The sequence below is a fragment of the Clinocottus analis genome, unplaced genomic scaffold (genome assembly GCF_023055335.1).
Source record: "Clinocottus analis isolate CAN_PGR_092001 unplaced genomic scaffold, fCliAna1.0.p SCAF_16, whole genome shotgun sequence".
NCBI classification, from domain to species: Eukaryota; Metazoa; Chordata; class Actinopteri; order Perciformes; family Cottidae; genus Clinocottus; species Clinocottus analis.
Genome location: NW_027175887.1, coordinates 8,348,642 through 8,372,654, shown reverse-complemented (window position 1 = coordinate 8,372,654; position 24,013 = coordinate 8,348,642). Strand labels below are relative to the sequence as shown.

General features: G+C 40.2%; 5 protein-coding genes across 7 annotated transcripts; 3 read left to right on the top strand and 2 right to left on the bottom strand.

Moving 5' to 3' along the window:
* Positions 1 to 5,231: 5,231 nt before the first annotated feature.
* Positions 5,232 to 6,200, top strand: LOC137786457 (G-protein coupled receptor 183-like). The gene has a single exon (XM_068578355.1). The coding sequence runs from the start codon at positions 5,232 to 5,234 to the stop codon at positions 6,198 to 6,200; it is 969 nt and encodes a 322-aa protein (XP_068434456.1).
* A 948-nt stretch (positions 6,201 to 7,148) lies between these two features.
* Positions 7,149 to 9,847, bottom strand: LOC137786802 (zinc-binding protein A33). The gene is made up of 6 exons (XM_068578906.1): positions 9,452 to 9,847; positions 9,194 to 9,289; positions 8,880 to 9,110; positions 8,766 to 8,788; positions 8,561 to 8,679; positions 7,149 to 8,459 (listed from the first exon to the last, which is right to left on the bottom strand). The coding sequence occupies exons 1-6, from the start codon at positions 9,845 to 9,847 to the stop codon at positions 7,921 to 7,923; spliced, it is 1,404 nt and encodes a 467-aa protein (XP_068435007.1). The 3' UTR covers positions 7,149 to 7,920.
* Positions 9,848 to 12,012: 2,165 nt separating this feature from the next.
* Positions 12,013 to 14,593, top strand: tubb4bl (tubulin, beta 4B class IVb-like). Its single transcript, XM_068578609.1, has 4 exons — positions 12,013 to 12,209; positions 12,849 to 12,957; positions 13,050 to 13,160; positions 13,254 to 14,593. The coding sequence occupies exons 1-4, from the start codon at positions 12,153 to 12,155 to the stop codon at positions 14,309 to 14,311; spliced, it is 1,335 nt and encodes a 444-aa protein (XP_068434710.1). The 5' UTR covers positions 12,013 to 12,152; the 3' UTR covers positions 14,312 to 14,593.
* A 273-nt stretch (positions 14,594 to 14,866) lies between these two features.
* crb3a (crumbs homolog 3a) lies at positions 14,867 to 18,610 on the bottom strand. The gene is made up of 5 exons (XM_068578907.1): positions 18,327 to 18,610; positions 18,045 to 18,121; positions 17,533 to 17,741; positions 15,908 to 15,954; positions 14,867 to 15,813 (listed from the first exon to the last, which is right to left on the bottom strand). The coding sequence occupies exons 3-5, from the start codon at positions 17,702 to 17,704 to the stop codon at positions 15,604 to 15,606; spliced, it is 429 nt and encodes a 142-aa protein (XP_068435008.1). The 5' UTR covers positions 17,705 to 17,741; positions 18,045 to 18,121; positions 18,327 to 18,610; the 3' UTR covers positions 14,867 to 15,603.
* Positions 18,611 to 19,868: 1,258 nt separating this feature from the next.
* Positions 19,869 to 23,720, top strand: asf1ba (anti-silencing function 1Ba histone chaperone). 3 transcript variants are annotated; one of them, XM_068578815.1, is made up of 5 exons: positions 19,869 to 19,920; positions 20,121 to 20,248; positions 21,050 to 21,165; positions 21,945 to 22,121; positions 23,026 to 23,720. In XM_068578815.1, the coding sequence occupies exons 2-5, from the start codon at positions 20,140 to 20,142 to the stop codon at positions 23,215 to 23,217; spliced, it is 594 nt and encodes a 197-aa protein (XP_068434916.1). In that variant the 5' UTR covers positions 19,869 to 19,920; positions 20,121 to 20,139; the 3' UTR covers positions 23,218 to 23,720. The 3 variants fall into 3 exon arrangements, with proteins under 3 accessions (XP_068434916.1, XP_068434914.1, XP_068434915.1); XM_068578813.1 differs by having other exon boundaries at positions 19,871 to 19,920; positions 20,078 to 20,248; XM_068578814.1 differs by having other exon boundaries at positions 19,880 to 20,000.
* Positions 23,721 to 24,013: the final 293 nt, after the last annotated feature.

The window sequence follows — 24,013 nt, the reverse complement described above, 5'->3', positions numbered from 1 at the left end:
TGGACTGAGGAAGCAATCAGCAGCCGATCTTTGGCCTTAGACTCCTTAAACCTCCCCTCATCCCCACAGTAGGACACTGACTTGTTTTCCATCCCTCCTCTGATAATTAAGGGCAATTATTAGTACTGCCACAATCACAAGTATCTTCTTGATTATAGTGTTGAGATTTATTTTATTTTGCTTTCAAACTCTTCATGTGCTGTGGTCTTTTGCCCTTGGAAACCAGTGGGTTAAGTCTAGAATCTGCAGGCTCAAAAGTATTTCATTGGGTTTGTTCCACTACTTTCTTGTGGTTAAAATGCAGGTATATGTGTCATAAACCAACAGTTTAAAAGACGTGTCTGATCGTAGTGCTGGATAACAAAGTAAAGGATCATCAAGTGGTTACAGTTCATCCTGAAGGGAACATGAATGTGTGCACAAAGATTCATGGCAGTCAATTAAATAATTGACAAGAAATCCATTCAGAACAACAAATGTCATCCTCATGGTGGCGCAAGAGGAAAAGACACTAAAATCCACATCAACGAGGACCAAGTATGTCTGCACAATGGAAATCCATTAAATAGATAATAATGTTTGTGTGTGCGTGTGTGTGTGTGTGTTTGTGCGTGTGTGTGTGCGTGTGTGTGCGTGCGTGTGTGTACTCACACAAAACTTAGTATGACTTAACATGCGTGACGAGTTCAGTACTGAAACGACCAGCGCTTGAAACATTAATCAATGCAGCTTGTGAGGTATATTTTTTATGCTCATTTGATGCATTTTAGTTGCATTTCTTTGTAGGTTTTTTCATGATCTCTTCTGTCTAAACTAAACATGTCATGATGTGGTGTTCCAGTTTGTGCCGAGTCAAAAAATACATAATTTTGCTCTTGGCTTCTTGACCGTAGGCAAGGAAATGTATGCAAATGCCTGATCATGACTGATCTATACTGCCTCCTGCAGCGGTGCCCTTTGCTAACATTAATGCATTTGAGACAGGAAATGGAGAAAGAGGGAGAGGTTTCCTAACAGCATGATTTTACAATGTGTTTATGTGAGATGTGACTCAATGCTCTCAGCAGGCCAGAATATATCCTGTGTTCCAGTGTATTTATATATAAATAGTTGATTGAATTTTGAATATCAAATGGAAGTAGATGTATCCAAGATTAGCTGTTATGTTGTGTTTTCTCCTGTTTGATTCATATCAGTTCTCCAATGGACAGTGTTTCTACTTTCTCTGGGCACACAATTAATAAAGAAATTTCAGATAATGTTAGATGTTACAGCTTCAATGTGAGCTTTGAATATTCCGTATGAAGTTCAGACCACTGCTGCCCCTCCCGATTACACAACTGACACTTTGCTGTTCTCTCTGTCTGGTAACTCGGACGTTAATTAGACAAAGGATCAATCTGGCTTTGGTCTTGCGTTCGCAGGGGAACAGAACATTGGGTTTGACTCGCATAAGCAGAGGCATAAACGCAATTATCTACCTCGTAAAACCATCAATCCCAATACACCCTGTCACATACTCACACACGGGCTTACACACGGTCTCTTTCCAGTTAAGTGATGAACACTTCAGAGGAAGTCCTTACTGGCTGGATGAACGCTTCATGAGACAAAGCTGCGACGCTTTTGTTTGCGTCACTTAGATGAAAATGGAATAAAAAAATCAACCATTGACATTTTCTCATTGGTTGTTGATATGCAACAGGCGGACTCTGTGTCCGGAGCCCTTGGACTTAAATTCTAATGTTTTGTATGTAATCAGTAATCTAGAGGTTTAGTATTTTTTTTATTTCTGTTTAGTCTGTTTCCTGTTTTATTTTGTAAGATTACTCCACGCGTCTTGTGTTGTACTTCCTGAGTTTGTATTTTCCCAGCTTTGGGATTGTCTGCCCCACCCTTATCTGTTCCTCCTGTGTCACATCACCCTGCTCTCGTTCAAATTTAGTGTCGCCTGTTTCATTGTCAGTGTGTCGTCTCTCAATTTGTGAAGTCCTCTATTGTCTGTCGGTCTTTGGACTCCATCCCATGTTTGTTTTTCACCATTAAATCACTGAACACCGCCTCCTCATCAGTGGCTCCTGCATTTAGGTCTAAACCTGGTATTCCTGAGTTGTGACATGCTCAGCATCTAACGAAAACAAAGGATGAAGGATTGAGGGAGGATATTGCTCAAGGAAATCCTGAATATTTATATTAAGCCCGGTCTGACAAAGGAAACCAAGAACTGAAAGTGATTTACGTTTCTCAAATAATATACAATCTAGTGAACCTTAGAATCTTAGTTAAAGCTCTGGCACTTTTAAAAATATGTAAAACTGTCCAATAATTTCAGATTAAAATACTTAAATTTGTCTTTCCAAATTTAAATACCAAATGCACGTCCCACATTGCTGCAGACATAGCTACATTACACACCTGGTTTATTCCCAAAAATCTTTTGAAAGATTTTGCACATTTATCTGTTTTGACAAAAACAAGAATTACCTTTTAGTCTTGTAAGGCAAAGGCCTGGGAAATGCTGAAATCAGGGAGCAAAGATGTGAAATGTCGCTGCAGAGTGCTGTCTCGTTCATATGTATACCGTTCCAAGCCCTTGCAGCCTCTCGCTCTCACCATTGAGGCGTCAGTTACGTCCCTGCGGGTTCAAGTCTTAAGGCTTTAAGACATCGGGCCTTCTTAATGAAGAGGTTTCAATTGCGAGAGTCGCTGTTCCCTCATGACATCAAAAACTCCAAGAGATCCTCCCCTCCTGGTGAGCGTCAAAGTTACGACGTTTCAGGTAACTTATAAATGCACCCCTGAAACACACACTGCATTGCTACGCTGCACTGAAGAGTACTGCACACAGGTGAGTCAAAACAATACACTTCTGTACCACTTTCAAAAAGCTGCACGGGTTATCTAGATTTTATCATTTGGTTTCCAAAGTTCAATCAATATGTGACGGGACTGCTTAATTGACGCATCAATTTCACATGATTTGTTGAGATTAATTAATACAATATCTTTATTTATTGAGATGACCGTCAACCAAGAGTGTGTGTTAAACTCCATTTTGACGATGTGCTAAAATGAGTTGTGGTCCTCTCACCTCGTGCTCCTTGCTACTTCAAAATCAAGAAATATGTTCTCACTATTCAACAAAAATCTGTACGCATGGCACATTTATACTTGTAGTCATTCAATGAGCAGCTGTTAAAGTGTTACATCTGAAATCTTGAGTAAGGGTATTAATGTACTTTCAATTTAAGTATTTCACTAAATCTTCAAAGATGTTCATGCCAAATTTATCCATATTATCATTACTCAAACTACTGCATGAAAATACAAGAAAATCAGATAAATCATTTGTGTTATTTATTGCCCCTGTTATTTTTGTTTAGAAAGTGTTAATGACAACTACTGTAAGTAAGTACTAAAACAGTTGAGTTGTGTGTGTGTGTGTATATATATATATATATATATATATATATATATATATATATATATATATATATATATATATATATATATATATATATATATATACATATATACACACACACACACACAGACACACACATATGTACACATATATTTCTTCTTTTTTTTTAAAATTACTTTGATGAAGATATATTTAGTACCTCTGTATAATATTCTGTTTTGTTGATTTCATTTTCAGTAGATATGCCTGAGGAAAAACACAATTGATTTCTGTCTGCCATCTCCAGAGACGATCATCTCGCCAAAGAGCTTCACTCCTCCGTCAGTGTGATTAGCCCCACAGGAGTGTGTGTGGCCTGAGGTGGAGCCGTCAGCAAAGGGAGGTTAGAAACATTGTCCACTGAGGAAGCAAAGGTCCACATTAAACCAAAATACGTCCCTTGATGGCTGTACAAGGAACAATCACAGCCTCTGGGTCCAATAGTCCATTCAGCGGAGGGAGCTCAGGAAAACTGCATGTAAAAGGAAACCCATGCAAATCAGCCTGACTCATAACCACAGACAATAATCCTGCAGCACAGAGGGGAAACAAATCACATTTAGGGCCTGCATTATAAAAAGCTTTGTGGTCCTCCTCAGAGAGAAACACTGAGACCCGGGACATCTCTAATGGTTTCCTTCATGTTATTATTCCACTGAATCCAGACATCAGGACATTTATTTTCAACATTATTGTCCATTTCTGGTCCGCTCTGATGGGTCAAATCTGTACTCTGGATGTATTTCATGCTATCAATGTAATACAGAACTTAATATGACTTAATATGCACAACTAGTTAAGTACTGAAACTACCAGAGTTTGAAATATTCAGATATAATCTGCATATTCAGCATGCAGATTATACAAATCAGACGACTCAGATCAGCTGACAATAATCCTACAGCACAGGGAAATGAATGCAAATGATTATTACTGATCTATATTGCCTCCTGCAGCAGTGCCTCATTTACTAACATTAATACATTGGAGACAGGAAATCGAGAAAGGGGAAGAGGTGTATGACCCATTACAGAGTGTTCCAGTGTATTTTTATATAAATAGTTTATTGAATCCTAAATATCAAACGGAAATAGATTCATCCAAGATCAGACATTATGTTGTGTTTTCTCTTTCCGATTCATTCAAGTCAGAAATTAGCTTTCAAAATAACAAAAAACTTATTCAACGGCTCCAGGAAATTATCAAATGTTCCACTGCCCTTAGTAAAGGCAGAAAGTAATGGTCTACGTGCATAATATGAACCTTACCATTTTTATTTGGGACCAGCTGCCTTTTTATTCTGCTGTGAAAGGGCGGGGCCTTTAGTATTAGTCCCTTAAGCGAGTTAGATGGCCCTGCATACACGGAGCCAGTATTCCCAGAGGAAGGGCCACGCAGACACAATAACAAGATAACAGCCTGAAGAGAAGCTCTGACGGTGTTTGTTACGTGTTTTTGTTGCTCTCTGTGAACCGTCTCGATTTACTCTGGGGCTAGTTTAGCTCTACTGAGACTAAACTTCTCAGCAGAGTAGAAACAAGGCCTCTGATGAACAGTAAGTTTGACGTGACACACAGACTGAATCATTTGTACCGAGTTAGGGAACAAGATGAAGTATGAGTCCCCTTGATCAACACCTGCCTTCAAAGGAAACTTGTGTGTGTGTGTGTGTGTGTGTGTGTGTGTGTGTGTGTGTGTGTGTGTGTGTGTGTGTGTCACCACCATTCTCATTCTACTCCAATCAGAGTAATTTTGCAGTGACTGAATCATGGAGGGAAACGTTTCTTCACCGCTGAACTGGACCTCTCTTCCGACGCCAGTCCCTCTCAATATCACCGGTGACATCAATGCCACAGAGAAGCCTTTCAGCGTGTTTGAAGGGTGCGAATTGCAGGCTGAAGGCATTCTCTTTGACTTGACCCTGCAGTGCATCAACGTAATCGTGGGAATCCCAGCCAACTTACTTGTCATTGTGCTCCTCATCCAAAATCGCAAAAATCCCTCAACCTCTGACATATTTTTGGGTGTCCTTGCTTTCATGGATTTCTACTTTGGTACCATGACCCCAATCAGCTTCCTTAACTTTTACTACTGGCACAGCAAAGACGTGTGGTCGGCACTTAAGTTTTCCTATGGTGTGAAAGACACGAGCGGGCCACTGTTTCTCTCCTGCATCTGCCTGGATCGCTTTGTGGCTGTGCTCTTCCCAGTTATGTTTGGGCAGTTCAAACCCATCAAGTACAGGTTAAGCCTCACAATGCTGGTGTTATGCCTCACCTTTGCCTACTCCGCAGCTAAAACTGTGGGAGGCCTGCCGAACTTCGAAAAGGTGTTCACCGGTGAGATCCTGGCAACATTTTTTTGGATGGTGTTGTGCAACGTGTGCATCCTGTGGGCCCTGAAGAGGTCCCGCGGTGCAGGGAAAGACGAGATGCACCCCATGAAGAAGAAGGCCTTCAAGATGGTGCTGTCTCTCGTTTGTATCGTTGTGTTTAACTACCTGCCACCTGTAGCGCTGTTTCCTTTTGAAGACTATTATTCCCCTGACATGTTTCGCTGCTATGTGCAGCCCGTGGGCTTTGCTTTCCTGAACATCAGCAGCACCATCCAGCCGCTGGTTTACCTATCTCGGCTGGAGAAGCTGCCATTCCTCTCAGACACCTGCGTCAAGAAGTGCTGCAACTGTGTCTCTGCCAAAAACAACAAAACACATCCTGCACAAAACCTATCTGCTTAAGAAGACCTAATATATATATATATATATATATATATATATATATATATATATATATATATATATATATATATATATATATATATATATATATATATATATATATATATATATATATATATATAAAACGTTATAGATGTAGATGTTCGGTGTGTCTCTATAAAGAAGAGCTGTGAGACAGTAAACTGAATACTGTCATATAATAAAACTGTAAATTCATTTTTCCTTTTGTGTGACTTGTCTTTAATTTGATTATGTTCCACATGTCTGAGTGTAATCCTGATAAAAAGATACAGTTGCAAAAATGTTTAATAAAAATCTTCTTGAGTAAGAGTGAGCGGAAAATCCCCATTTTAATTCAATATCTTCGTGAACTGATGATGTTCAGGGAGCTTCATTTCTACAAACGGCACATGGTTAAAAGTTGTCCTTCAAAAATATTTATTACACTTTGGCGCCATCATGTGTACAAAAGAACACTGAACAATACAGTGTAATCCTAAAGTGGCCTAAATTATTATCTCTATCTCCTAGCTGCACAGAAACCAATAATAATTTCACAAATTGATATCTTAATTTAACATTTGTGTTTTATGTGGGTCCTTAGGCCAAGAACAGACACCAGTCTTTGGCAATTTAAGTTTAAGTTTTAAAATATTAACAGCATTTCACATAACACCATATTTAAACGAGCACTAAAATGTTGTCCTGTATTAATTTAAAAGTACAGAATAAATTTAAATCTAAAATCATCAGACAAAGTCATATTTCTTGTGATATATGGGCTTACCAATCAACTATGGTGGTCAAACATGGGGTCAGTGCAACTGGTTGAGAACATTTAGTTTGGCCATCTCTGGTCTAATCCCTGGTGCAACAAATGTGATGTGTATGTATAATGTGTATTTCTTAAAGTTCATGGTGCTAAACAGGTACTGCACGGCAGTATCAATCATTTGGATGTGAGTCGCAGACAATTAAAGGAATATCAAATAAAAAAAAGCCCTTGTCGTACACCAAAACCCATTTATGGATCAACCGAAAACCTTTTGATATTTATGTAAACATTTCCATCCCACACAAATGTGCTCTCCCCTCTTTCACCACAGTGAGCAATATATACTGAGCCACTTACATGAGCACTTTTACCATTAAACGAACAGTTCTACATTTTGGGAAATGTGCTTAATATGTTTGGATTTAAATGTCAAGTCAATTCAAGACAGACCAAAACCAGACCTGCCTCCGTTTGTACAGCACATGACCCTTAGAGAAAGCTGATGCTCATGTCAGCAAATGTGTAGTTAGAGGCAGCAGCTGCGTAGCTTAGCTTACCTGACCTTAGCTTATCTTAGTTTATCTTATCTTAAGTGAGGCAAACCATGAGCCCGGCTCTGTCTCAAGGTTTAACACAGATTAAACAAACAAGATTAAAAAATGGCTGGAAGAGCCTGGACAGCGGTTCTCCTCTGTGTTTAGGTATAGCTTAGCTAGTTTAGCTAAGCTAAGCTTTAAGTAGATTCACATTTCTCGTACGGACATGGGAGTGTTAGCAATGTTCTTAGCTCTTAGCAGAATATTTCTTTAAAGGAGAAAGAAATAACCAAAACAAATGTTTTTGAAGCAGCAAAATAACTAAGCAACTTCAAAAATGTTTTGTGCATCCATCAAAAATAGGACTGGGATCATATTTTCCTACATAATTAATAAATCCTTCATCAACTCATTGGCGCAACATCGTGACAAGTACCTTCTCTGGAATTATTTTCAATGGATGACTGTTCTGTGTATAAAAATATGGAAGTAAAGTTTCTGCGAACGTGTGTGTGAATGCATAAATGAGCATGTCATCAGCAGGGTCAAAGAAGGACACCGTTCCTTTGTTGTAATCCAGTTGCACTTTGACTTGTTTGGGCACTCTTGTAACTGTAAGTGCGGTGGGTGGCGAGGTCATTGCCCTGAACTCTCCGTCCCGGAAACACAAAGTCCAGAAGCCGTTTTCAGGTCGAGCGGAGATCTCTGAGTTCCTCGGCACAGAGGAAGAGGCCACCCCCAGGAGCCAGTCCTGATTGCTTCCGGTTTCTACAACCCAGTGGTGGCTTCCTGAGCCCAGTGCGGCCATGCCTACCACTTCAGCGCTGATGTGGAAGCGCTCGGGATTGTCCGGGCAAAAGCTGTGCTTCTTTGAGTAGTGGAGGGAAGTGAGGTCGTCAGACAGGATGAGGCAGGGGTGTGCTGTGTTTGGGTCCAAGGTCACAGGAGCTAAAAGACAGGATACAAGCAGAAAAGTTAAAGTATTAAACATGGTTTACAATTCTACTCTTTCGGCTTTCGAAAAAAGAAAAAATGATAGCAGTTCTCACTGTAGTCAATGTGATCCAACATTTTCTCCCAGACTTTATATTTGAGGTTGCAGAGATGCTTGGTCACATCAATCAGTAACCCGGACATGTTGTCTGGACCAAGGGCGATGCTTTTTTCTCTGTGATGGAACAGATATTGCATCTTACGCTGAGAATATGTGATAATTAACATCAATATTGTAAATCCAACACTTTGTTGACATACCTGTCCTGAGTGGCTTTGAAATTCTGGAAAATAGAAAGATTAAAAAAAATAGTCAAGGTGGGAAGCTTTTGAGGACACAGATTAAAATGTTGACGTGTGCATGATTATGCAAACCTTCAACAAGATCAAATCATCTTCCTTCAGCTGCTCCTGTATGACTGAAATGGTCTCAGTGAGCGACAGCACTTGTGCTGAAAGTTCTTTAATCTTGTCCTTCATTCCTGCAATCTTCTCATCCTCCTCTTTCTTCACGGCAGCTATTCTGGCTGACTCCTCTTGGTAGAGGACTTGATGGAGCTGCTCGAAATGGTCCTTGATCAGTCTCTGGGTTTCCAGTGCCTGATTCTGAGTGAGATAAATGCAAATGGTGGTTAATTTGACCATTCTTTTGCATTATTATTAAACAAAACTCATCTCAACTCAGTTACCTTGATGTACTCAAACATGTCTGCAGAGGTCGTGTGAATTCTTTTGAGGCTGTCCTCTTTATCGTTCAGGTTCTTGAGTGATGAAGCAAGCTCCTCCTGGAAATCAAGCCGGCCTCAGTCAGCAAAGATCAGACAGCTAATGTTTCAGTATTTTGGATACAGTTACAATCACAACCGACCAGCGGGCCTGCATTCTAGCTTTAGGCGTCACCTTGTATACTCAGTCTGGAAACCAGTTGATATAATTAGTTGCCTTACCTTGCAGTCCAGCACTGCCTCTTCTATGGGCGAGCAGTCGTGACTTTTGTGCAGTTTGGAGGACTGGCACACCACACAGATAGGCTGCTTGTCAACCAGACAGAAGAGTTTTAACTTCTCCCCGTGCACATTGCAGTTCATCTTCTCTTCCACCACAACTGAACTCCTCCTGGCCTCCAAAAGTGCTTCACATACATTTCTCAGAGCCAAATTGGTGGGAGGACTGGCCTTGGAGGCTCTTTTCCTGCATACTGAACACTCACGTAACCCTGTTTCCCAACAGCGCTTCAGACAGCTCCTGCAGAAGCTGTGGCTACATGACAGCAAAACAGGGTCTGTAAAGATGTCACAGCATATTGGGCATGTGAGATCATCCTCCGGGAGTGACATGATCATCAGCTTGTCATGTACAATGTTGTAAATCCACAGTTCAAAGCAGAATAAGTCCCCAAGTTTAAGTCCTTAATGATTTCTCCACCATCAAATAATTGTGCGTGCCTCGTTAAACTTGTCTCCTGAAAGCCTCGGAGCACACAGACAGTCTGCCGATTGTTCCTGACATGAAGTAGCAAATGCTCTTGCTTTTCCTGTGCATGACTTTTGTGGGAGTAACTTCATGCAGCACTGTGAAACAACACTGTACGCAGCCGTGTTGGGAAACAGGAAATATAGCCTTATTGGCCGATTGTTGGAGAGCCTGAAACTGGTTGGCAACTGCATGTTTGGAATGTCATATTTCAGGATATGTGTGTGAACGTTCCAGTGTTGACATCCATGGTAGAAGCACTCTAGCAAATGTAATTAGCTTACTTATTATTTTACCGTGTGGTTAGCAATTTAGCATTTAAACAGAGGGTGGTCAGGTAAATGTTCTGCAAGTCATTTTGTACATCAGTGAGTTTACTGCAGCGTTGTTGACCTACTGTGTTCACGGGAAGGTTTCTATCTTTTAGGGAGTTTTTAAACAGACTGGCTAAACCAGCTCGGAAAGAAAGGCTGTTGTTTTACTAACAAGTAACCTATAAATGGTCTGCTAATGTACTGCAGACAGGTCATTAATCATATTGGTTGTGATAATAATACATGTATACATGACTATGAATATGCATGTGTGTCACATAATTTATGGTTTTATTGACAATTTATACAATGACGCACACTGGAGGATATTTTTTTGTCTTCTTCTCTGACAGAAAGAATCCAAGAAAGGCACAATGTGAAATAATATAACAACTGTAAACATCTGAAAGCTTACTTTTTCTTAAGAGAAGTGACATTGCATTTACACATGGGTCCAATGGTTTTTATCGTAAAATAATTTTAAAGAGGGTTCTTGATCCCTGGATTTCTTGATTTTCTTAAAAACAATGTGCAGCATAGTATCTTTTTGGTGTTCACAAACAATGATGGCTTTGAAATAAAACAAACTCAACTTCTTCAACTCTAAAAACTATCTGAATGGGTGAAAGGATATGTTGTTTGTTGAAGTGTTTTTTTAAACACAGCTTTTTTTTTTCTTTTTCATTTCCCTGTTGAGCTGCAGTGGAGGGGAAGTAACAAAAATAGGGAAGTTTGTACTAAAAAGCCTGTAACTTTGTTAGATAACCTTTTGATTTGTATAATGCAGACGGTTTAAATTTGCAGAAAACAAGGTGTGGAAGCACATGACTAATCTTATCTGCCGGTCCCTCTAACTTGTTTTCTCTTATATAACCATACAAGTCACTTTTTGTTTTGCCCTTTTTCTAATTTGATTATAGCAATAATAATAAAAAGAGCCACTGTAATAGAATGTGCTTTTAAAGGAAATAGAGCACATCTTTGATCAGAAGGAATGTGCTGATGATCAAAACGCAGGCTCTTGGTCCTACAGGACTGCACACCCTTTCTTCCTTAATGTTTCCCTGTTTGAACATGCAAACCACATGACACCAAAGCATTAAGGGTCTTTTTTTTAGGTTTAAAACTACTAACGACTCAGAAAATCAGTTATTAATAAGAAAGAAAATTATCAAAGAACTATTTACACCTTTTTTCTTTTTATATTACAGGAAATCCAAAACCTCTATACAGTGAGAAAATATCAAGTTTGTATTTTCAGAAGAATTCCTCATTCTCCAGTTGAGATATTTATATATTGCTGTACTTTCAAGCCACAGCTATATTGATGTTGTGTGTCTAATTAGAGAACTCGTGGTCTTTACAATAGAACACTGTCAAGACTGCACATCAGTGTGACCGTGTGTGTGTGTGTGTGTGTGTGTGTGTGTGTGTGTGTGTGTGTATGTGTGTGTATGTGTGTGTGTGTGTGTATGTGTGTGTATGTGTGTGTGTGTGTGTGTGTGTGTGTGTGTGTGTGTGTGTGTGTGTGTGTGTGTGGAGGGAGTTTGGAGGGGGTGTGAGTGCACTCAGTTCATGAGAATAATGAGAGTCTTATTGATGACTGATGCAGCTCCTCGCACCCTATCCGCCATTTCCACGAGTCTTGGTTTGGTCCCTCCCTCTCTCCTCCGGTCTTTGGTTACCATGACAATGACGTCACGTTGCACCACCTATTCCGCCCAGTAGTAGACGGTCTCAGAGGAGGCACTCGCAGGGCAAACTAATCCCAGACGACCGACTGCAGGAACCGCCACCCTGTGAATCTCTGCTGCTCCGTGTGCCATTCACTCGACGATCCTCGTTCATCCATTTGTCCAAAATGCGGGAAATTGTGCATGTGCAAGCCGGTCAGTGCGGAAACCAGATCGGAGCTAAGGTATTCTTCTGATTTCCTTTTCTCTATTTGGTTTGTCATTTTGATGAGACTTGTGCAGGCGAGAACCTCCTCCCCGCATTCTACGGAATAAACGCAATGCTGTGTCATCTCTTGATTTCAAGTGTTGTGTTAAAAGTAAAATAATATTGTTTTGTCGATTGCTTTAATCGTTTGAAGGATTGACAGTATTAGTAATACCTTAATGTAATCGTATGTAGCTGGAGTAGCAGAATCCCCTCCCCCTCCTCCTCGATGATCTAATTTTACCTATACTTCTTTCAAGCAAATATTAGTGGTAAAACGCACGATTTCACATGAATTCATGATGTTATTTAGTTAATTTGACATAGTCTGCATGATTATATATAGTAGTTTTAAGATTGTTGTATTATGTTCTTATAGCATCGCAGATTAATGCCATCTGTTTGATTACTGCAGAGACAAGTCTGCATTTAAGATTAAAAAGACTGTTTCCCTGATCTGCATTCAATTAGAGAATTAATGCTACATTTGAGGGGAACCCGGAAACTGTTACGTAATTTCATTGTTCAATTTCATTATTCATGTAATTCTTTTATTTTATTTTTATCTTGGCCTATTTCAACATCTGTCCCTCCCACGTCCCCTTCCACGTCTCAGTTCTGGGAGGTGATCAGTGATGAGCATGGCATTGATCCCACTGGTAGCTACAATGGAGACAGCGATCTGCAGCTAGACAGAATCAGCGTCTATTACAATGAGGCCTCCGGTAAGCAAATGATTTGCATCTACATTTGTGTTTTACATTGAATGCATCGTGCTCAACATGCTTTGACAACATGCTATTTGGCTTCATTTCAGGAGGAAAGTATGTGCCCCGAGCCATCCTGGTGGACCTGGAGCCGGGTACGATGGATTCAGTCAGGTCCGGTCCTTTTGGGCAGATCTTCAGACCCGACAACTTCGTCTTCGGTGAGCTATGTGAACACGCTCCTGTTCTCACGTCCATGGAAATAGCTTATTTGTGTTTCCTGCATCAATAAACTGCGATACTTTTGACTACAGGTCAGAGTGGAGCTGGAAACAACTGGGCCAAGGGCCACTACACAGAGGGCGCCGAGCTGGTGGACTCTGTCATGGATGTTGTGAGGAAAGAGTCTGAGAGCTGCGATTGCCTCCAGGGCTTCCAGCTCACCCACTCTCTGGGTGGTGGTACTGGCTCCGGCATGGGCACTCTGCTCATCAGCAAAATCCGCGAAGAGTACCCCGATCGCATCATGAACACCTTCAGCGTGGTGCCTTCCCCCAAGGTGTCAGACACTGTGGTGGAGCCCTACAATGCCACTCTCTCTGTCCACCAGCTGGTAGAGAACACAGACGAGACCTTCTGCATTGACAACGAGGCTCTCTATGACATCTGCTTCCGCACACTTAAACTCACCACCCCTACCTATGGAGATCTAAACCATTTGGTGTCCGCCACCATGAGCGGGGTGACCACATGTCTGCGTTTCCCCGGCCAGCTAAACGCCGACCTCCGTAAACTAGCGGTCAACATGGTGCCCTTCCCCCGTCTGCACTTCTTCATGCCAGGCTTTGCCCCTCTCACCAGCAGGGGCAGCCAGCAGTACCGCGCCCTGTCCGTGCCCGAGCTCACCCAGCAGATGTTTGACTCCAAGAACATGATGGCGGCCTGTGACCCACGTCACGGCCGCTACCTCACCGTGGCGGCCGTGTTCAGGGGCCGCATGTCCATGAAGGAGGTCGACGAGCAGATGTTGAACGTGCAGAACAAGAACAGCAGCTACTTTGTTGAATGGATCCCGAACAACGTGAAGACCGCCGTCTGTGACATCCCACCCCGTGGCCTAAAAATGTCCGGCACTTTTATCGGCAACAGCACAGCCATCCAGGAGCTGTTCAAGCGCATCTCCGAGCAGTTCACCGCCATGTTCCGCCGCAAGGCCTTCCTCCATTGGTACACCGGTGAGGGCATGGATGAGATGGAGTTCACCGAGGCAGAAAGCAACATGAACGACCTGGTGTCTGAGTACCAGCAGTACCAGGATGCCACCGCTGAGGAGGGCGAGTTTGAGGAAGATGGAGAGGAGGAAGTGGCCTAAAAGCTCAGCCTGCCAAACCTAAATGAATCCCCCAACTCCATCCCTCTCAATCATGAATTAAAACCGTCTGCCGCACTCTGAATGAGAAACTATCACCATTTAGATTATTGTTGCTTTAGACAATGATGTTTACTAAAGCTAGTCAAGTTTTTGTTTAAACTGTTTTTGTATGTTGTGAATGCACTGAATTATTGGCATCTTTCCATCTGTCCTGTCACTGCCTCGCGGAAGTGATTGTAACTGTGAAGCCTTGAGATTGGAGGGTGAATAAAATCTGATTAAAAGGCCACTTTTACTGCCTCTGAGTTTTCATTGATTAATAAATTGTGTGATGTGGGTCCACAGGGTCTGGTATCATTGGGAGTAACTGTTCTCATCTGATAAATAAACATGTTTATTAAGAGTTCTCCTGCTTCATACCCAAATTGGATTTTGACTGCGCTTGTAAGCATACGTTTAGTAAAGTCATACATTTTTAGAAAGACTTAAAACTAGAAAAGGTCCTCAAGAGATGCTTTAAACAGTTTTGTGAAGTTTTATTCTTCAACTATTTTTTCAAACATTTATTTTACAAAATCATAAATAAACATATAACATTCTAAAACATCTGATTGATCACATGTCACATTATGAACTCTGCTGAAATTATTGCGAAACAATGTGACTTTAAATTAGTTTGAGTACTTAAAGTGTAAACAATTGCTCAGTATAACCTCATTTTATAAAAATCAATTGAGTTTGTGTTCAGTAATAATAATATGTTTAATCGGACTCATTATTATTAGACTAAGAAAAGTGTTGATTTAAGATACGACTCATACGATAAGATACAACTCATCAGAACTCAGTAGCAAAAACAGGTTTGAGGTAAAAGATTGTTAAAATATTGATTTAGTCAGTGACAGTATTTCATAATAGACTAAATCAAATCAAGTACTCGTGCATGGTAAATGGCAACTGAAACAGAATAAACATCTCTAAACTAAAATTATTAGTGGTAATAAAATACTGAAGTATCATTGGTGCAGAGGAAATGTTCAAAACCTCCTTGAAATGTTCAATTGTAAAATGGGCTTAATCCAGACATCCAGATGCATTTTCTCATGGTGCCATGCAGGAACTATTCAGTGCTTATTGAAATAAAAGCTCAAATCTGTCCTCTTAAACTTTGGGAAACTTTTCGATCATTGATCAGCTCAAGGCACTGAGCCTCCTCACACGGGAACGATGCTATGCAAACGCTTGCAGCTTTTGTCCGTACAAGATTTTCTAAAAACGTAAAGCACAATATCTCAAATGAGTCTTTCCTCCTTTGGTAACTTTAGAGCATCTGGGGCCACCACGCCACTCGCACCAGACTGTTCCTCCGCACTGGGTCTATACGTCCCTTCAGTCTGTCTCCTCTTTTTCACCACGCAGAGGAGCCAGCCGAGCGCAGCCAACACTATGGTCAGAACACCCAGGGTCACCGTGGGGGCCACGATAGCTGCAATGTTTGGTCCCTGCAAGTGGACAATTACAGGACAGCGGTCAGTCTGGTGAAATTAAACATGTTATGGTGTCATTTAGTGGTCATGATGAAGGTGATTTACTCACAGCGGTGTTGTTAGAACGGGTATCACGGTCAAGTACAGTAGCATTCCCTGTGAAAAGAGCAGAAAAATCAAGGAACAATGCAAACTCTCTGCAGTCTAAGCATAGTTGAGCATGGGCTTCCCAACTGCTGGTAACTGGTAACCTATTAACTAAATAGTAAATAATAATCCATGACTTATTTAACCAGTTGTTTTAATTGACGAACGCATGTAAACTTTAGTTTTTCCCGTAACCAGAGCACCGCATGTCAGCATGTGTATCCAACTACCGCTGTAATCTGGTTTCTCCTATTAATAGAAGTTCACTGGTCCCAGTCAAAAAGTAGGCCAGTACATAACTCTCCATAAAACTGACAATTGTTGTTTTTACATTTGAACTTTAATACTATTTAAACAAATAATTATATAACGTCTCTATTAATTAAAATCTGAGGTGCCGGTAGGCAGATTGCCTTACCTAATCTAACTGTTGCCCTTATTTCCAGTCTTATTGCTAAGCAAAGCTAACCAGCAGCCGACTCAGCTACAGGCTTACCGTAGAGATATCCCAATGGTATTCATCTTTTCATCTAACTCTCTGTAAATAACTTTTCCTCTCAGCGCAATTGAACACAGTCACTGAATAAAACAATCCAAACGCAGATGAATGAAGGCACAAACTGTGTTAGCAGTGAGGTGTTACTGTAACTAATGATCATACAACTAAAATCTGACATTCTGAGTTGACAAACTAACGGGAGGCAGTGCGATTCCTTATTATCAAAGTTCAACTTGTTTTATGCGATCGAAATTTTTTTTCACACAAGTGAAGAGGAACTAACGGCAAAAGCAAAGTTGCTATTCACCTTATGCACACTTTGAAGCAACAACCACAAAACGCTACACACCAGATGTCTCGAAAGTCTGTTGCTTTTCCCAGCCATTTTATCCATGACCAGCCATGTGATCATGCAGTGACATCACGAAACTAAATAGTAACTACTTGATCAGGAGAGGGAATGAGGAGGAGGAGAGGCTCAGGCATGCAGAGTGTGCTGCATTTAGTCAAACTATGTTTCTTTGAAATATGGATTTTTTTTTAAAGTAACATTTCCTGTTGTCTTTTTTTTGTTTTTTGAATTGTTTTAAACATTACAAACACCATTTTGTTAATAAGGTTGTGTTTTGGAACAATCGTATGAGTCAATCATTCACCAGGGCAAATAGTAAACTTTGCAAAGACACAAGTACAACTAGATAAGAAGAAGCATGCATGAAGAGCCGCCACACTCCAACGAGAACGCCGAATGGATTGTTAAATTAGATTCTTTTGTATGTTTAATTATTAATAAGATAAAACCTGCTGTAAATATACTCTTCTCATATGGCAGTGTATTTTTTTTTAAGTCAGTTGTTTGCATGTTTCAGATTTGCTCGAGAATGTCCCCTATCATTTTGTTTTATTCATCATTGCCAGATATAATGGTGTGTGTGTGTGTGTGTGTGTGTGTGTGTGTGTGTGTGTGTGTGTGCGTGTGTGTGTGTGTGTGTGTTTGTGTGTCGGTGTGTGAGTATGCGTGAGTGCTTGTGGTCAGATGTCTTATTTGTGTGGTTGTGTTGAGGACGAAGGGATGGTTACTGACTCACCCCACACAGGATTACTGCTCAGTACCAGCAGTAAAACACTTCTGACCAAAACTCCAGGCATGACCAGCACATCCAGCCACGCTGCCATCTCTACCCGTGACCAGCAGGGCAAAGTGAGGGCAGACTTGGGCTTTGGGGCATCAGCTCGGGTCCATTTCATTGGGTCCAACATTCACTGGGTGGATTTATTGCCCATGCATCTTGAACAGCTGGAGACACAATATTGTCAGAAATGTAAAGCCAAGTGTCCTTTAATTCCTTGACACTCTTAATCCTTATTCCCAGGTTGAGTCAGGGACACCATTCAGCCACTGAGTCACACATTCAGCCTGATGTTGAATCACCATTAAACCTGCTCAGACCACAGGAACATCATAAGCTATGAATAGCACATTGAAACGATTTAGTGTTCAACACCTTTTCATTTGCAGCGTTAATATCATTATAACTTCCAAAAAAAAAATACAATATGCTGTTGGGTACAGTTTACAAAAGATGTGTTAGAGACATACCATTGATCAGGTTGTTTTCAGGTGATCGAAGCAAAACGGGAAACATCAAGCAGGTGGAGTCCTCGCTTCCGCCTCACCTTGTCAAAAATGAAACGGCAACAGATGGTTTAGTCCAATGAAAACGACAGGTAACATCTCCAGAAACAAGCCGTGCTTCTGAAATAGCTCGGATCCAATACTTATCTACACACTATACTCGTTGGTGTTTTATGTAAAGCATTTTTTTTCGTCTGCTCTTCAAACCGCCATTGGTCACATGGTTTGAGTTTCGTGTTACATTACCTGAGCGCAGTTATCCACCTGCAGCAGAGCGGACAGATACTCCTTTGTACAAAGTCGAAGAAAAACCTAGTTCAGCCCACTAAAGCAGAGCAGTCCTCCTGCTGACAAAAAGCAAATACCTCCTCAAAATACCCTATATTATCGAAAAGATTACTTTAATCACAACTGTGTCACTTTATGCCTATTTACCTCTTGATAGACTATTTGTTTTAAACTAAACTTTTCCCCTCTAAAAATAGTCTAAATGGCAGGTTGCCCGCACTTGCCCAACCTGCTGAGTACAATCTTACAGCTCTAACCTTGTAACCTGGCTGCTGCTGCTGCTGCTGCTGCTGCTGCTGGTGGCATGAAACAGCGCCTCCATCAGGTTTCATGTTACCCGACATGAGAAAGGGTATCGACATTCCTGAGATATTTTAGGGATGAATTCGGCGGCCAGCTGGTCCAGTGGGCTCTAATCCTCACCTAATCTCCCTTTCTCAGCCTCAGAGGGGCAAAGGAAATGTAGGCTGCTTCAGGTCTAATCTGTGGTGGTCAAATAGTTTTCATTCGGACAGTATGTGAGAGCAGTGAGGCGTTTCTTGAAAAGCAGAGACAAATTACTTCCATATTACATCAGTCTGAGGAGATCTCATGCCATCTTTGTGTGTGTGTGTGTGTGTGTGTGTGTGTGTGTGTGTGTGTGTGTGTGTGTGTGTGTGTGTGTGTGTGTGTGTGCTTTGTTAAGCTATCTAATACATTGTTTTAGCAATCTAATATTTGTGAATGTTTTTTTTCTGTGTGATTTATAGTATAATATTTATGAGAGTATACAGGTTATTTGGCAGGCAGACAGTTACATAACCCTGGTGTAATAAATGGTGGAGTGACAAATATATGTAGTGCTAAAATGAATGTATTTTCTATTTTCATCAGTAATATTTCACGAGTTAAAATCATAACATTTTTAGTTGTGTGTTTGACTTTATTGTACATCACATGGACAATGAAATGTGCCTAAAAATGAATCGATAGTCTTGCAAATACATACATACATACATACATACATACATACATACATACATACATACATACATACATACATACATACACTATATGTTTTTGTTCAGTAGAAAACTGTTTTAAGGATGATTTCCAAGGTTGTATTGTGGCACTGTTGTATCTCCTTGTATCAGGATATATTGTGCAATGTGCCTGTTGTCCGCCTTTCCTTGGGTGGATCACCACAAAGTGTTGTTTTTTCTGTACCTATAGTTGCAACATAGTGACTGACTTAAGAGTTGATAGATTAAAGGTTTATGTCATGCTACAGTAAAGCTTCCCCACTTGATTTACTACTTTGCCCAGTCAGGAAAGGAATTATCTGTATACTGCCTGGTAGAAAATATATATTACAGCCGATAATGTAGGCAATGATTTTGTATAATCCCAGGCATTCGTTACTGTGCCACTAGGAGGCGATTGCAACAGTTTGCCTTTCCTCTGATGGAAGTGGATTCTTTTCCGCGCGCGTATCTACTGCTTGCCGTAGCCGCAAAGGATCCTGGGTCGTTAAACGGTGAAAGCGGCGGGATCGTCATATTTATTCTCACATGTAACGTCCGCGAGTTATACTGAACTTTAATTAATTGTGTAGTTGTCTGCATTTAGGGCTATGAGTAAGGCTTAAGTTAGGTACAACCTGAGTTGTTTGGTGGATAAAACTGCCGTCTCTCTTTCTGTTAACGTGTTGTTTATTGCCTCTATTTAAGCTTTCTCAGGTATCTGGTGTGACGTTTGTTTTTGGTTCGCCAGTTTGAGCGCTTCAGCAACAATGGCGAAGGTACAGGTGTTGAATGTAGCTGTCCTGGATAATCCGAGTCGCTTTGGAAACCCTTTTCAGTTTGAGATAACGTTTGAGTGCATGGAGGACCTTCCCGAAGGTAAGTGACGTTACATCTCTGTTGCTAATCTTAGTTATGTTAGTGTAACCGCACTAAACACTCATGTCATCCATAGATGTATAGTTTGGCTACATTAACGTCTAATTAACGTAACTCTAATTAGAGTTTGAGAAAGTTAACGTCACGTTACAAGATAATAGCAAAGTCGTTTTACACGGCTCTAAGTAATTTGGCCTTCGTGATAGACACGTTTTTAAGTGATCAGACGTTAATAAAGGTGAGGTCTCTGACATGTAGCTACATATGCTTGTGCAGATTATTACAAATATCATAAACGCTGATCTGAAGTTCGTTCATCTTGTGTTTAATACTCCTTGTTTAGTGGTGTGACACTCGGGAATGTGTTATGGGTTGCATGTTTGTTGGTGTTTTACATTTCCTGTATTATCTATTGCTCATAGTAGCATGTTGGTTATTAGTCATACATTCCTTGGATATTGCTTTATATGTTACACAATAGATTGTAATGCATTCCCTTGAATATTGTCTATACTGTCTTTGTAAATGCGACCAAATTTGGACACATTTCTGTATTTCAATCTCTTCCCATGCCAAAAATCACTCGTATGATTTGTAAAAAAGCATTTAACTATTGACTGTATTTGATAAGCTTTAACCAGGTGGTGAACATATTTTTACTAGATTATTGACAAATATTAGCAGTCTATCAATAACTTTTCTTCATCACGGATTAGTTAACTAATTGTCTTATTCACCACACACTACTATAAATTAGTTTCTATAGTGAAGCATAACTTCATTTGTATTTCTTCTTTGTAGACCTGGAATGGAAGATCATCTACGTTGGCTCGGCAGAGAGTGAAGAGTACGATCAAATCCTCGACTCCGTCTTGGTCGGCCCAGTGCCTGCTGGGAGACACATGTTTGTGTTTCAGGTGTGTTTGGTTCTGGCAAACTAACTGAAATAATGCTTTGTGTTGCTTTGGGCTGATAGCATTTACTGGGATCCATAATTTGATAACAATTTGTTATAACATTTTTCCGAAATGGCATTTGGATCCTCATTTTGTCCTTGCCTTTTCTCTCCTGTATAGGTTTTCTATGTGTACATAGCCAGTTGAATGATCAGAAATGACAAACAGACACTTTTACATCTTTTAACTTAGACAAAATTATCCTGCAGTTCCCGATCACAACCTGTTAGATGAAATGTCCCACTTTGGGTGGTTGTTTTTCCAGCCATAAAAACTGGTTGATATGCTGCATGTAAAGAAAGGGACTACGAGAATCATCCTGATCTAAGTTAGCTTATTGCACTTTTATCTTCATATATCATATCTGTTTCATAAACAATTGCTGGTTAGCACTAATGGGCATTAGATTTCTTCAAAAGCCGTTTAAATGTCGTAAAAACACTCTTAATTCATTAAGTTCATAGCCTACTCACAGAAGGCGGCTCAAGCAGTCTCTTGTACTCCATGCTCAGCAGGATCATCTCAAGTCTATTTAACGCGACAGGATCCTAAACAATAAACCTATACAGTTCAGGATCAGCCGGACATTAAATGGTCAATGTAAACATATTTTGAGTGACATAAATGTATTTGCCTATTTAAAAGCCTAAGGCCATCATCATTTGACAAGTAGACAGTTTATATTTCTGAAATGTATGAATACAAAATGTTACATTATAGTGTTGTGTTTCTTTTAACAGGCTGATGCCCCAAACACTGGATTGATTCCTGAAAGTGATGCTGTTGGGGTGACTGTAGTGCTGATTACCTGCACATACCGGGGCCAAGAGTTCATTCGCATCGGTTACTATGTGAACAATGAATACACAGAACCAGAGCTTCGGGAAAATCCACCGATTAAGCCAAACTACACACAGGTCAGACTATAAATTCATTTCTGGATAATTTGCCTTTTGTTGACGGCTGGCTCATGCTTATTTCACTGGTTTTGAATAACATTTTGATTACTGATATTTGATAATGATGCTTAAACGTATATTGTTCTGCCTGGTGAAGGAAGACTGGAAGGAATTTTGCAATAAAAGATGACTAAAAATGTATATTGTTTTTATCATGAAAACAGCAAGAACAATTGTAGTACACCAAAACATTGCAGAATTGAAGTTGTTCATTCTGTGGATCTTGCATTTTGGAACACATTGCGTAATCCCTCAAAAATTACATGTAATTCTATCGAATTCCGTCGGTTATAAAAGTAGTTAAGCAGGAATGTTACTATGTGAACTATGTTCTTAATTCAGACTGTAACTTCAGTAATAGGCCACAGAGTTTTGCTGTAATGACAGAGGATGTTATTTGTAAGTGAAAATTGGTAGTTTGACAGAGGTTACTATATAATTTCTATTCATAATTTATTGTGGGATGAATATAAGGTGGCACCTTGGTACCATTTTCTTATCTACAGGGTTCACGTTCTCTTGCCCTGAGTCTAGATGCCAACGAGATAGGAGCAATGTGTACATTAGCTGCAGCTAATGGGAAATTAATCAGTCCTCTGGGAATTTTTTTTTTTCAAATGTAGACCAATTGTTTCCATTAAAGATGTAAAATGTGTAAGCAGACATTGTATGTTTGTCTTAGTCACACCAGTTAGTACACAGTTGTGTATTGTAATTACTGTACTCATGCTGGTGACCAAGTGCAGATATGATGAAGTTGTCTACACTCTCTTATCATTTACTTTTAAAAACCACATTGATATTTACATGTTATGAAACTATCTGAATGTATTTATCTATATTTCTATCCTCCTACTTGCAGCTCCAAAGAAATATTCTGGCATCAAACCCACGTGTGACCAGATTTCATATAAACTGGGATGGCTGTGCAGAGCGAATGGAAGACTGTGAAAATGTGGATCCAACGTCAAACTCCATGCTCCCTCCATCTTGTCTCCCAGGCAAGGCCCCACCCTTAGGGATACTACCAGATAACTCGATGGACTTTTTATAGAGACAACCCCTGCCCCACATGTGATAACTCACAACAGGAGATCTTTATTTCTGAAGGATGCCTGTGGACATTCTAGTGTGGATGTACAGACATCTTTGCCTGACAGCGGCCCTTATTTTCCTGAAGCTTGTCAAAAATAGACCCCCATTTTGAACTTCAGAAAAGTGTTTGTTCAGGGGACTATTATGAGCATCTCACACTTATGATCATCTCTTATGGATGGGGACTTCTTTGCCATGTTGTTAAAAGCAATATCAAAGTAGTAACTCATGGAATGGAGAGCGTAACTGTGGAATGATGCAGCTGAACTGAAGCGTCACTGCAAGCTGCACTTCACCTTCCTTCCTTTTGTTTGTGCAGAACTAATTTATACTGATGGAAGAAGATTTCATCACTGAAGCAATAGGCCATTAAACTGCAATGTATTGTCATACAGGAATTTTATATTCTGCCATAATATTTGTGTTAAAATGTATCTTGCACTTAAATAATTTACCCACTTAGATTGAGTCACTCACTTTTTTTCATTATTTATCCTGTATTGTCTTATATAGAAATATAATGTATGCCACTTTTGAATGTTTCTCCTGAAAACCACTGTTTTCAATCTTGACCAATCTTTAATAATGTATTTTTCATGATACGGTTAAAGTGCCAGCTCTGTAACATAAATATCACTGAGATAGTCCTCCTATATTTTCACATTTTACTAAAAATAGCCTGTGTCAACGTCACATCCAATCACGGATCGGTTAGGTAAAAGGGGTGGCTAGGCTACAGATCTGGCTCTGGAAAA